This window comes from Rhinolophus hipposideros (genome assembly GCF_964194185.1).
Source record: "Rhinolophus hipposideros genome assembly, chromosome: 24".
Lineage (NCBI taxonomy): Eukaryota > Metazoa > Chordata > Mammalia > Chiroptera > Rhinolophidae > Rhinolophus > Rhinolophus hipposideros.
The window spans coordinates 7,725,989-7,738,274 of record NC_138070.1 but is presented as its reverse complement, the minus strand read 5'-3'; the positions used below and the strand labels follow the sequence as shown (position 1 = coordinate 7,738,274).

The following is a 12,286-nucleotide window of genomic DNA, read 5'->3' as shown; positions in this document are numbered from 1 at the left end:
TAGGCAGCGCCGGTGGTGATGGTCTGTTCTGGTGTGGGGAAGAATGTGAGAGCAGAGATTGGGGATGAGGACCACAGGTCCGAGCTGACAGTGGCAGGTACCCACACCCACAGCCCTGAACCCTTACGGGAGGGCACCCACCTTCCGGCCCTTCTCATTGTTGGGCAGATAGCAGTGGCGCGGGAAGCCTCTTGCAGTGAACTTCTTGCCTGGGTTGGGGTGCTCAGGACCCTGTGAGGAGGAGCAGCAGAGGTGTGAACCACAGACAGGTGTGTGTGGGGGGCCTCTGGGAGAGTCAAAGGAGTTAGCGTCCCCGGGGGGCTCACCTGGATGCCTGTGGGGATGTCATAAACAATGCGGATGGTCTGGGTGTCCGCGAAGCCAGGCAGCGAGTGGGGGATGAGGTGGAACTCCATCTTCCCAGGTGGCTGAGTCCCCGTCTTCTCCCCATAGATGGCCTTGCAGGTGGGGCACTGCAGGCTGCCGTCCTGGGCAGGGAAGGCTGGTGGTGAGGTCCCCAGGTGTTCAGGCCCTGCCCGGCTCCCCTGCTTGCTTCCCCCCCACTGCCTGCACCTCGCCCACCTTGTTGCCATTGGAGTACATGGCCACGAGGCACAGCAGGTGGTACATATGGCCACAGCGGCCCAGGCGGCCGACGAGCTCAGGCCGCACAGCCTTGTGACGAAGGACGCCCTCATAGCCGGACGCCGTGACCAGCCGTTCCATGCAAATTGTGCAGTCCTGGGAGGGGGGGCACGCAAGGGACACTGAGGACCAAATTCAGATATATGGCTCCCTCACAACCCTTCCAGAGGGATTAAAAGGCTAACTAGCAAAAGCAAAACTTAAATCAACTATCATTAAAAATATGTATACTGGGGTGTGCTGAAAAATATATACACATGATTTGTATTCATCTTTGTTATTGGAATACAAGTATTGAGCATTACAATTTTAATAGTTTTCTTTGCTTAAAATGTGTATATGTTTTTTTGGCACCCTCTGTACATATAGTTATGGGATGTGAAGTACAGCCTAGGGAATATACTCAATGGTATTGTAGTAGCTGTGGACGGTGGCAGAGGGGTAGTAGACTTGTTGGGATTATCGCTGAGAGGGGTGTAAATGTCTAATCAGCATGTTGTTTTGTACACCTGAAACTAATTTAAAAAATTAGAGATGGGGGAAAAAACCAAAACTTAAAAAATATGGGTGAAAATAAGATACAAAAACTGTTCATCATCCAAAGATTGATACATGTGATTCTATTAAACTTCAGCACTTCTGTTTATCAAAAATACTGTAAAGAAAGTGAAAAGGCAAACCCACAAACTGTGAAAAGGGACAGTAACACACAGAAGGAGGAGAGCAATTCCTGAGAGGAGGGCAGGGGAGGGGAGGGGAAGCGAGGAGAGAAGCGGCTCTCCATCTCTGCACGTCAGGCCTCTACCCTCCCCTGGGACTCACCTCATCAGGTGGCTTCTTCACCTTCTGCATGTACCTTCGAACCACATCCTCGGGGTTCTTACCTGCAAGGATTTGGGGCGGGGGGATGCACTTGAGGGTAAGCATTCTACCCCTAAGGACTTGGCTTAGGACAGGGTCAGGGGTCAGAGAGGTGGGGTTGGCAGGGGTCAAGTGTCAGGGGTTGCTGCAGGTTAGATGTAATCGGAGTTGGTGGCAGAAGGGGTTGGGGAAATGGGAGGTGCGATCAGGAGATGAAGGGGAGGCCCCAAGTCCCAGGAACAAACTGGAGGAAGGGATCAGAGGGGTTGTGGTCAAGAGTTAGTGGGGTTCAGTTCAGAGGTCAGGGTGGGGTGGAAGGCGTACTCTTCTTGAGGTGCTTTTTCTTGGTCTTGCGGTACACCCCAGGCACGCCGGGCACGGGCTTAACGTCACTCTTGCTCACGGGCGGAGGATGCAGGATGGGTTTGGGGGCCCGCGTCAAGCACACCGGCAGCCCCGCAGCGCACAGCAAGATCCCGGTCATCCCTGGGGGCGTTTCCGTGGCAGTTAGGGGTTGAGTCTACTTCCAGCCCCGCCCACCTCCACCCTCCGCCCTCCCATCATTGGGTGTACACGTGAGGCGTTTTCCACTGACTCCCCTCATCCCCATCGCTCATCCGGGCCCCACCCCTCATCCCCATCGCTCATCCCCACCCCAGGTTGAAGCCCAGTGGAGTGCCTTCTGCGGGCTCCGCCCATCCCAGTGTCATGGCCCAATGGTAGGAGTGTTTCCTCTGGGCCCCTCCCACCAGCTCGTTAAGGGGCGGGGTCACGGGGCCGTCAGGTGGGGCTACCTCCTTGTGGGCCCCGCCCTTCCTTCCTGTCCTGGGCTGGACCTCACCTGCCAGGGCAGGGTGAACCGGCCCGGTACCATTCAAGTTCTTCACCGGGAGCGCGGGGACCCTGAGGGGAGAAGACAAGAGGCTGCAGCTGGATTCCAGCCCCACACCAGATGATCAGAGGACCCTGGTTTGCTTTCTGGCTATGGCTTCTGGGCATAATCTGACCCCTTTGTTGCCTGTCCCCGTCATATAGAATGATCCCCAGGGAACTCGATTCCTACTCTGACATCGTTCTATTATAAGGTGGGGTGTGACCAGGACCTCACCCCGGTTATAATGGAATGGACCCCTAGTCTTAGTACCAACTCTTCCCCATTACACAGTGGCCTCCTCCCTAGTGAGAGCACTTGGGTCCCACAGGCTTTTTTTCAGTGGCCACTGTGCCTGAAACCCAACTCGTAGTGATTCAGCCATTCCAGCCTCTCAAAATTTCCTATATGGAGCACTAATCCCCATAAAAGTTCTGCGAAAGAAAATTCCGGGATCAAATAAGTTAGGAAACGCTTCAATGTCTCCCTCTTGGAAAAATCACATCTATGAGAATATTAAAAGCTCTAAGTTCTGAATAAAGAAATATGGTTAGCATGTACCAAAATTAATTCAAAATGGATCTAAGACTTAAGCATAAGACCTGAAACAATAAACTGCATAGAAGAAAATATAGGTACTAAAATTATGGACCTTGGGTTCAAAGAGCATTTTATGAATTTGACTCCAAAGGCAAGGGAAGTAAAAGCTAAAATAAATGAATGGGACTATATGAAACTTAAAAGCTTCTGCACAGCAAAAGAAACCAACAACAAAATAAAGAGGCAACCGACTGAATGGGAGAAGATTTTTACAAACAGTGCCTCCGATAAGGGGCTAATATTCAAAATATACAAGGAACTCATGAAACTCAACAACAAAAAAACAAACAACCCAATTGAAAAATGGGCAGAGGACCTGAAGAGATTTCTCCAGAGAGGATATACAAATGGCAAATAGCCATATGAAAAAATGCTCAACATCACTAATCATCAGAGAAATGCAAATAAAAACCACAATGAGATATCACCTCACCCCAGTCAGAATGGCTATCATCAACAAGACAAATAGTAACAAGTGTTGGAGAGGCTGTGGAGAAAAAGGAACCCTCATACACTGTTGGTGGGAATGCAGACTGGTGCAGCTGCTATGGAAGGCAGTGTGGAGGTTCCTCAGAAAATTACGAATAGAATTACCATATGATCCAGCAATTCCTTTCCTAAACCAAAAAATCTGAAAACATTTATCCATAAACACACGTGTGCTCCAATGTTCACTGCAGCTTTATGGTGGCCAAGACATGGAAACAACCAAAATGTCCTTCAATAGATGACTGGATAAAGAAGTTGTGGTATGTATACACAATGGAATACTATTCGGAGGTAAGAAAAGATGATATAGGACCATTTGTGACAACATGGATGGATCTTGAGAGTATAATGCTAAGCAAAATAAGTCAGACAGAAAAAGCAGAGAACCATATGATTTCACTGATATGTGGTATATAAAACAAAAACAACAAAAGAACAAGACAAGCAATTGAGAAACAAAAACTCATAGACACAGACAATAGTTTAGTGGTTACCAGAGGGTAAGGGGGGTGGGGGGAGGGAGATGAGGGTAAGGGGGATCAAATATATGGTGATGGAAGGAGAACTGACTCTGGGTGGTGAACACACAATGGGATTTATAGATGATGTAATACAGAATTGTACACCTGAAATCTATGTAACTTTACTAACAATTGTCACCCTGATAAACTTTAATTAAAAAAAAGAGAAATATGGTTAGCGATGGTAAATCCAGGTTTCCCCAAGACATTTGATGATGAACATTTCTCCCCCTCTTCAATCTACTGATGTCAGTTCCTGTAACTAAGGCATTGTTGGCTCTTCAAATGAAGAGGCCCTAGAAAAATGCAGTCTGCTTCCCCTCTTCACCCTCTCCTCAAAGAGCTCTGACTTTTGGAATCAGCCAGAGCTGCTTTCGTATCTCAGCTCAACCACTAATCAACCTGCTGCTGGGGTGACACCCAGTAAATCACCACCCCTCTCATAAGCCTGTTTCTTCTGTAAAATGGGATAAGGCGGCACTTTCCTTATGTTTGCTGTGAAGAGTCAATGAAATTCTACAAGTCCAGGGCCGAGCACCATTCCGGGTAACTAATAGACTCTAACAGCATTAACCGTCCTTGTCACCATCATCACCGTCTCTGTGTCATCTTGGATGAGTGGTTTCACCTCTCTGCATCTCAGCCCACTAAGTCACAGTGTGACTCCCCTCCACCTTGGAGAGGAAACCATGAAAGTACTGCAGTGACAAACTGGAGTCATTTAACCTCTGTAACCCTCAGGTTCCTTCTCTGTAAAATGAGGATAGCAATAGCTCACCTCGAAAATTGTTGCATGAGAAAGCCTGCTGCGATCTGTATGTTGCTCTTGCCTGAGTCTTCATGACTTCAGTGCTTGGCTGTTGATGGGCATGGAACTTTGGGAAGGTAAGTTTTGATGAAGGTTGGGTGTTCTGAAAGCCAGGGGGCAGGCTGAAGGGCCAGGAGGGGTGCAGGAAGGGATGGGGGCAGTGACAGCTGAGGAAGGAGCTGTGACAGCTCCTCTTGCTAAGGACTGAGCCTGCCCAATGCTGACTGGTCACCTGCCCCTGGCAGGCACAGTTGGCACCAAGGAGCTGGCTGGGAAGCATCTTCAAACAAATGGTATGCTTGGCAGGCTTCAGTGCTGCTGCAGTGGGTCCGGAAACACACACACACACACACACAGCACAAATTATCCACCACCCTGTGGCTGCTCAGCAACACAGGCTTAATCTTACAAAGGCTTAATCCAGGTCGGCGGGGCATTCCACCCAGGCCTCTCTGAGGGCGATGTCTGGAGCAGACGTCAGGGTCCCTAAACACATTGGTGATGTTGCGTCACAGAACACAGCTCCTGAGGGAGGCCTAGTCATTTGAGGTATGAGGAGTAAAGGTGCTCTATTTCAGTTTCCCCATCTGTAGTGAGGATAGACTCTTGTGAAGGTTCGATGAACCTTAAAACATGTAAAGCTCAGTTTGGTACAGGGGTGAGTGGAGGCCTTGATTTTCTCCTCCTAGCTGCCTGCTGGAACCCAAGAGATGGGACTGAGTGTCCATCTGAGCCTTCTTGGGGTCTGTCAGAATCTCCAGGACCTTCCTGGGGTATCATTACACTAATCTCATCCCTCCCCATACTCTATAGAAAAGCAGAGAGGCATGTACCTCAAGCTTCTCTTCCTTGCCCTATCCTTCAAAATGTTTCTAGTGTAGACACACTGTTAGGTCCTCAGCATATCTAGGTCTCCCCATTCCTTTCCTTCCCTTTTGTCTCTTGAGAAAACATCCCTCCTTCTCTCCAGGGCTCTGTAAAATGGATGGAAAGAAAACTATTTAGCATGCATACCACCACTTCACGTCTTCTACCTGTGGCAGACATCACTAATCCACCACAGCACACTCTCCAGCTGAGTAGAATCCTCAGCACAGCTCTGCAGGCAGCATCTACCGATCAGTAAGAACAGTGTGCTACCCCAGGTCTACAGAATGCCCAAAGTCTGACCTAGCTCATGACCCTGGCCTTGCTGAGCCTTTGGCCTAGGAGTTAGGTGGGGGTGGGAGGTGGAGGGGAGGCAGGGGGCACCCCAGAAAGGGAAAATTTACACTGCAGCTGCCCTACAAGTTCTGGCACCCCTTAAACACGCCATCACCCTCAGTTACAAAAGTCAGTCTTGCTCTTGCAAAGAGGGTTGTTAGTGGGGTGTGACAGTGGGGCTGTTTTTTATTTACCCATTGGCAAGCTGGCGGACAGTCCTGAGGCGGTCCCCAGCCCCTCTTAATCTGCAGGCCCCCTGCGAGAACCCAGGGCAGCAGGGTTCCCACGATGCCTGAGCGTGGGAGCCACCCAGGCCCCTTTTGATGTGGGATGTGCTGTTTCCTCCGAGTCAGTGAGAACATCCTCTTGCCCTGGACACGGAGCTGCTGCCCGCAGGCCTCCCGGAAGGGGGCCTGGCCTCCACTCTCTGCTCTGTCCTTTTGGAGCCCCACCTGGCAAGGGGTCTTGGAGGAATCCTTTAGGCCCCTTTGAAATCTGCTCTGACCAGAAGCCAGGCCTGGCCACCCGAGGGCAGAGATGGTCCTGCTGCCACGCTGGTTGGTCTTCCCGCTGCCTTTCCCAACCCTGCATCAGACCCTGGTTTACCTCTGCCCTCATTCCCCCATGGTTCCCACCTTGTTCAGAGTAGACCCAACCTCCTCACCCTACGTGATATAGCCAGTACCTCCCCCTGGAACTCCATTTCCCCGTGTTCATCCCCTAGCCTTCCACATCAGCTCGCCCCGTCTCCCCGCTGCTCCTCAAACATGCCAGGCACATTCCCCACCCCATTGCACTTGCTGATCCCTCTCCCAGCATGCTCTTCCCCAGATAGTCTCAAGCCTTGCTCTCTCACTTTAACACAGGCTTCGGTCCCAATGTCACTTTATCAGAGACCTTCCCTACTACTTTACTCTAGAGAAGGCTCTGTCTTTGCCCTTACCTTACTTACTTTTTTTTGTTATAGCACCAATCACAGCCTAATACATATTATAAAGTGTTTGGCATGACCAGGCCCTCCCTGTTTCTGTGACCTCATGTTCTATGCTCTCTGTCTCTCTCTAGTCCAGACACACCTGCTGTTGCTCCAACGTACTGAGCACGGCCCCCTTTCAAGGCCTTTGCACTTGCTGTGCCCTCCACCTGGAAGGCTGTCCCCCCAGACGCTGAATGGCTCTCAGGTCTCCGCTGCAATGCCACCTAGTCAGAGAGACCCTCCTTAACTACCTGATGTCAACACTAGTATATAGCACATAGTAGATGTTCAGTAAACACTTGTTGCACAAATGAGTAAAGGAAAATGGGATTTTGTGAGGAGGTTCCGAGTGGAGGACTCATGTGCACGTGCTTGGGCACATTGTCCCCACACATTCTTGCACACGTTTGAGGTGATCCTGGATGCAGGAGTCCCAGAGAAACACCCTCTGCAACCACTAGTCCCTGAAGGTTCTCTGCCAACATTCATTCTAAGCGAGCACGCAAAGCAGACATCGTGTGGGAACAGCCCAAGCAAACTTTCTCGAAGAAATTCCCAGAAATGCTCCCCATCCAATTCTAGGCAGGAGTTCCATGGCAAGCTTTTGGGGAACCCAGACATTTCACACCTGCCCTTTGAAGACAGGTTCAGAGGTCACTGTCTTCAGGCCTTTTCTGCTCTACCTTACGTGAATTCGTATCCACTCTTTTTTTTAATTCCTAAGGGACTGTGTTTATCTTCTTCTGGAAACACATTTTTGGTCTTGCTTTCTAGTTGTGTGGCTGCATGCCTATCTCTTACACCAAATTGTGAGCTTCTGGAAATGTGTCTGATTCAGCCCTGTGAGCTTAGGACTAAGGATGAAACTTGGCACAAATGGGTCCTCAGTATGTACTGAATGGAGGGGTTGAGCCAAATAAGAAATTGGTCTACTAGCTCTGTGGTCTCTTCAAAGGGGGCCGGATGTCCTTAGAGACAGCTGTTCTAATGCCAAATGTCCCCCTAGACACAAGGTTGGAGCAAGGATGGCAAATCTACGATGTTCGAAATACTACGTCCTATCTAGCACCCAAGGCAGGCATCACCAATCAATCCCAGCACACCTTCCCACTAAGCCAGAATGCAACCAAAGAATCCTCCTCCACACAATACTCTAGAAAATCACTACCATTCAAGCAGAGATGGCACATGAGAGGAAGTCTATTTGTCATTTATTTTTCAGATGATGGGACAGAGACACAGAGAGGAGAAGTGACTTCACTAAGGTCACCCAGCTGGTTAGTGGGAGCTGACATGGGGACCTAGAGTTTTTGAGACAGGGGACAGGGCTGATGACCCCATTGGGCTGATCTGTGGGGGCTATCTGGAGATGAGCCAGCCTTCTGAGACCTCTGTGCCCTAGAGGAGGACTGAAGCCTGTAACCTGGACCCTGGAGTTGGCACAGGCCTGGGCAGGCTGCATCAGGGGCCACCCCTCTGTCCCAGGCATCAAGGAAGTTCAGGACCACGGGAAGTTGGAAGCCACTCTGATACTCCCTTTAATGCAGCTGAGTTTTCATCCTTCTTCCTATGTTTGGCCTCCCTGTCCCTTTCCGTCCCCCCATCCAGGTGTGTCATGTTCTCTGATGATGGTTTCCAGGTCCCCCGATTGGCCTCAGGAGCCCTCAGGACACCTGGCACTTACCCAGGAGCTCCTTGGGGGCCTAGGGAAGCTCAGACCTCAGTCATTTCGGTCCAAGTGGGTGAGGGGAGGGCAGAAATGAGAGTACTGTGTCTTGGGGAGAAGGAAGTTGAGCAGTGCTTGGGGGGTTCCCATGCTCCCTGGGCCTGCTCCTGTCACCTATCCCCTTTCAGTGTCCACTCCACCTGTACCTGAACCCCTGCCCCCCACAATCCTGGGACCAACCAGGTCCTCACCCCCACCCCCTCTTCAGAGCCCAGAAGGCTGAGGACATCACAGCCAGTTCCGGGAACTGGGTGCCCCATGGACCCAGCAAAACCCACCAGCCATCAAGGGCTGCTGTCTGGAGGCCTTGCTCACTTCCCCTTTTCTCATTCCAGCCTGTTGTTTGCCTGGACAAGCCTCAGAGCTTTGATGGACTTGTTTTCCCCTCTGTCACATGGGACCTCTCACCCCTGCCTCTGTCTACTCCTCTGGATGAAAGGGTGCAAAAGTCCCCTAGGGAGACATTTTGAGGGGTGGTTGCCATTTGGGGGTCAGATTTATCCAGAGGCCTGGGGGCTAAGTGTCACTTTCCCCTACCCCTTCTGGCTTCCCCAGTACAAAGCTGTCAGAGGAGCCCAGCAGGGGAAGGGAGGGGAGGGCTGGGCTGGAGGTTCCCACGGCCTGGGGCAGCCACGTGCAGACAGGAGTGTGTGGTTTGGCTGGGGCAGGAAGTGCTTCAGGTCTGGGGGGTGGGGTGGGGTGTTTGGTTTGACCTTGTGGTGAGGCGGTGGGGAAGCAGAGCAGAGAGACCGAGGTACAGCCACTGCACCCCCCCCCCCTCAGGCCAGGAAAAGGGGGAGGGTGGGCAGGCCAGAGGCCAGGTGGGGACACGGTGAGGGTGAGACTTTTCATGTTGCATTTTTCAGTACTTTGTTATTTTTGAAGTATTTAGATGTAATACCCTATGAAAGAACTGGAGACACAGAATACGGACTCTTTTAAGTAAAAACGTAAAATCACTGCTGGAAATTAAAAAGAAAAAAAAAGAAGGAAAACATTCAAACACACCCACCACATCAAAGCCCGTCTCCCCACCAGCTCTTGCCTCCTGCATCAGCCCCGCCTACATCTATTCTCAATATCCAGTGTCCCTGTCACACCAAAGTCACACCAGTCTCTCTCCAGCTCACAACCCCTCCGGCTCCCATCTCACGCACAGCAAAAGCCAAAGACCTCACCACAGCCTTCAGAGCCCTGGCCTCATTTCATCTCTGACCTCCTCTCCCCCATTCACCCCCTGCAGCCTCTCCAGCCACACTGGCCTCCTCAAACATACCAGCTGTACTCCTGCCTCAGGGCCTTTGCACAAACTGTTCCTGCTGTCTGGAACTCCCCTCAGTTCTCTGAATGGACGGCTTCTTTACCTCCGTCAATCTTTGCTCAAATGTTACCTTCTCAGTCAGGCCTTTATTGACCTCTTTAAAAATTATATCCCTCTCCTCACTCTCTACACCCCTTCTTTTCTTTATTTTTTCCTCTGCAGCAGTTACTACTCTCTACCATATTCCAGAATTTATTTATTTTGTTTATTGTTTGTCTCTCACTAGAATGTGAACTCCAGGAGGGCAGCAATGGTCTGTTTTGTATCTCCAGGGCCCCAAATAGCACCTGGTACACAGTAGTTGCTCAATCTATGTGGATGAATTAATTAAAAAACAGACGAACATAGGGTATAAAGAAGGTAAAAAGAAACAGCAAACTGGAGAAAAGATGACAGGTAAAGGGTCAGTACCCTTACTGCAGAAGGAGTGCTGGCAGATCAATAAGGAAGCAACAAACAGCCCAAGAGATGGGCAAGCAAAAGACATAAACAAGTAATTGACAAAAGCAGGACCTATAGGTAGCCAGTAAACAGGAAAGAGGTTCTCAGGCTCACCAAGAACCAGACATATGAAAACTCAAACGGCATCTCTACGGCACCGATGAGGCTGGCAACGTTTTACACATCTGTAAGTGGCACAGACTTGAAAATGCAGCCACTTTGACATCTGGCCTCATGCTGGACAATGGCCTATGTTGCCAGCCCCACTTCACAGGTGCAAAAACTGAGGACCAGAGAGGGCATTGAGCCCAGCAAGGCTCGCACAGGGAGAGGAGATTGCTGAAGCAGGGCCCAAACTCAGCCTCTGAAGGCCTACGCACCACCACCACCCCCAGCTCCCTGACACCTTGTGGAACCAGGGCCAGGGTGGTCTCTGAGACCACGGCCTGAAACTTGGAGTGGGGAAGCAGGGGGTTGGGATACTCCAAAACCTTGGCCGATGGGGGATTTTGAATCAGAGTCCTAATATGTGCCCTTGAACAAGTGCCAGCCTTTGGGAGCCTCAGTTTACTCATGAAAAATAGGGGATAATAGGATGTGCCACCTTGGGTTTCTGTGGGAATTAAGAGAGACAATGCATGTAAAAGCTGTGAACTGGAGCCTGGAACATAGTGAGTGCTCAGTACATGGGAACAGGCCTGCCGCTCTCCCCCCTTCTCCCCTCCACCACGTGGGCTGGAAACTCTGAGTCTGCCCCACAGCTGTGTTCCAAAGTGCTGGACGCTGCCCTCTCAGGAGACAGGGCGGATTTTCCCCACCCCTGCATGTCTCTCAGACCAAGGCTGCCAGCTGGCTCCCCGCCCCATCACACGGGCGAGTAGGAAAAAAACTCTGGCCAGAGAAACACTCTGACCCCACTGGCTGTGTGACCTGGGGCAAGTTAATGCCCCTCTCTGGGCCTCCATGCTGTTGCCCACCCAGGGCTAAGATGAGGATGGGATGTGAGAACAGAGTCAGAGCTCTCTGAAGAGTCCACTCCTCCCTTCCATGCTGAACATAGGCAGAGATTTTACACGCGTCCGCGTGCCATCAGCCCTGCTGAGCTGGCACGCACGAGTAGTGTTGCTTTTAGCTCCTGTTTCACAGATGAGGAAACTGAGGCTAAGGAGGTGAAGCTGTACACCCAAGGTCACCCAGCCAGGAAAGAACAGAGGTAGAACTGGACTCCTGGTCTGTTTGAGTCCTGTGAGGGGGGGAGGGAGAAGGTGGAGAGAAGGGAGCAGGGGAAGGGAGAGAGAAGTGCTGAAAGGAAAAGGAAGGTGGGAAAGAAGCAAAAGACAGACAGAGACAGAGACACACAGAGAAACATGAACAGACTGAAATGTAGACTGAGACTCAACTATGAAAGGACAGTTATAGAGACTCTGTTTCTGGTTGAATTGTGTCCCCCAGACCTCATCTTGTTGAAGTCCTAATGTCCAGTCCCTAGACACTTGGGAGACAGGGTCTTTGCAGAGGTGATTAAAATGAGGTCATTAGGGTGGGCCCGAACCAATGTGACTGGTACCTTTACAACGAGGGAATTTAGACACCATCAACACAGAGACAGAGACTGTGGGAAGGGCCATGAGGGCTCTGGCTGTGTTGGGGACCAGGGCAGGGTTGGGGGAGCCTGGCTGCCTGGCTCCTCAGAGACCCCATCCTTTTTCCTTCATTGGCGGCCCCTGGGCCTCAGTTGCCTTGGCAATGGGAAGCTTCAGTCTGGAGGAAACAGGGTCTGCCACCCCCATCCTGCTTTCCTTTCACTCCCCTCACTCAGCAGCA

The 12,286-nt window shown here is 51.0% G+C and overlaps 1 protein-coding gene across 1 annotated transcript in view; it reads right to left on the bottom strand.

Moving 5' to 3' along the window:
* The window catches only part of DTX1 (deltex E3 ubiquitin ligase 1), a 35,139-nt gene that overhangs the window by 1,846 nt on the left and 21,007 nt on the right, over nt 1-12,286 (bottom strand). The window contains exons 4-9 of the mRNA XM_081037290.1: nt 2,348-2,409; nt 1,831-1,992; nt 1,468-1,529; nt 583-741; nt 327-488; nt 142-231 (exon numbers count right to left, since the gene is read on the bottom strand). Coding sequence (XP_080893416.1) covers nt 142-231; nt 327-488; nt 583-741; nt 1,468-1,529; nt 1,831-1,992; nt 2,348-2,409 — 697 coding nt within the window. The remainder of the gene's footprint in view (nt 1-141; nt 232-326; nt 489-582; nt 742-1,467; nt 1,530-1,830; nt 1,993-2,347; nt 2,410-12,286) is intronic.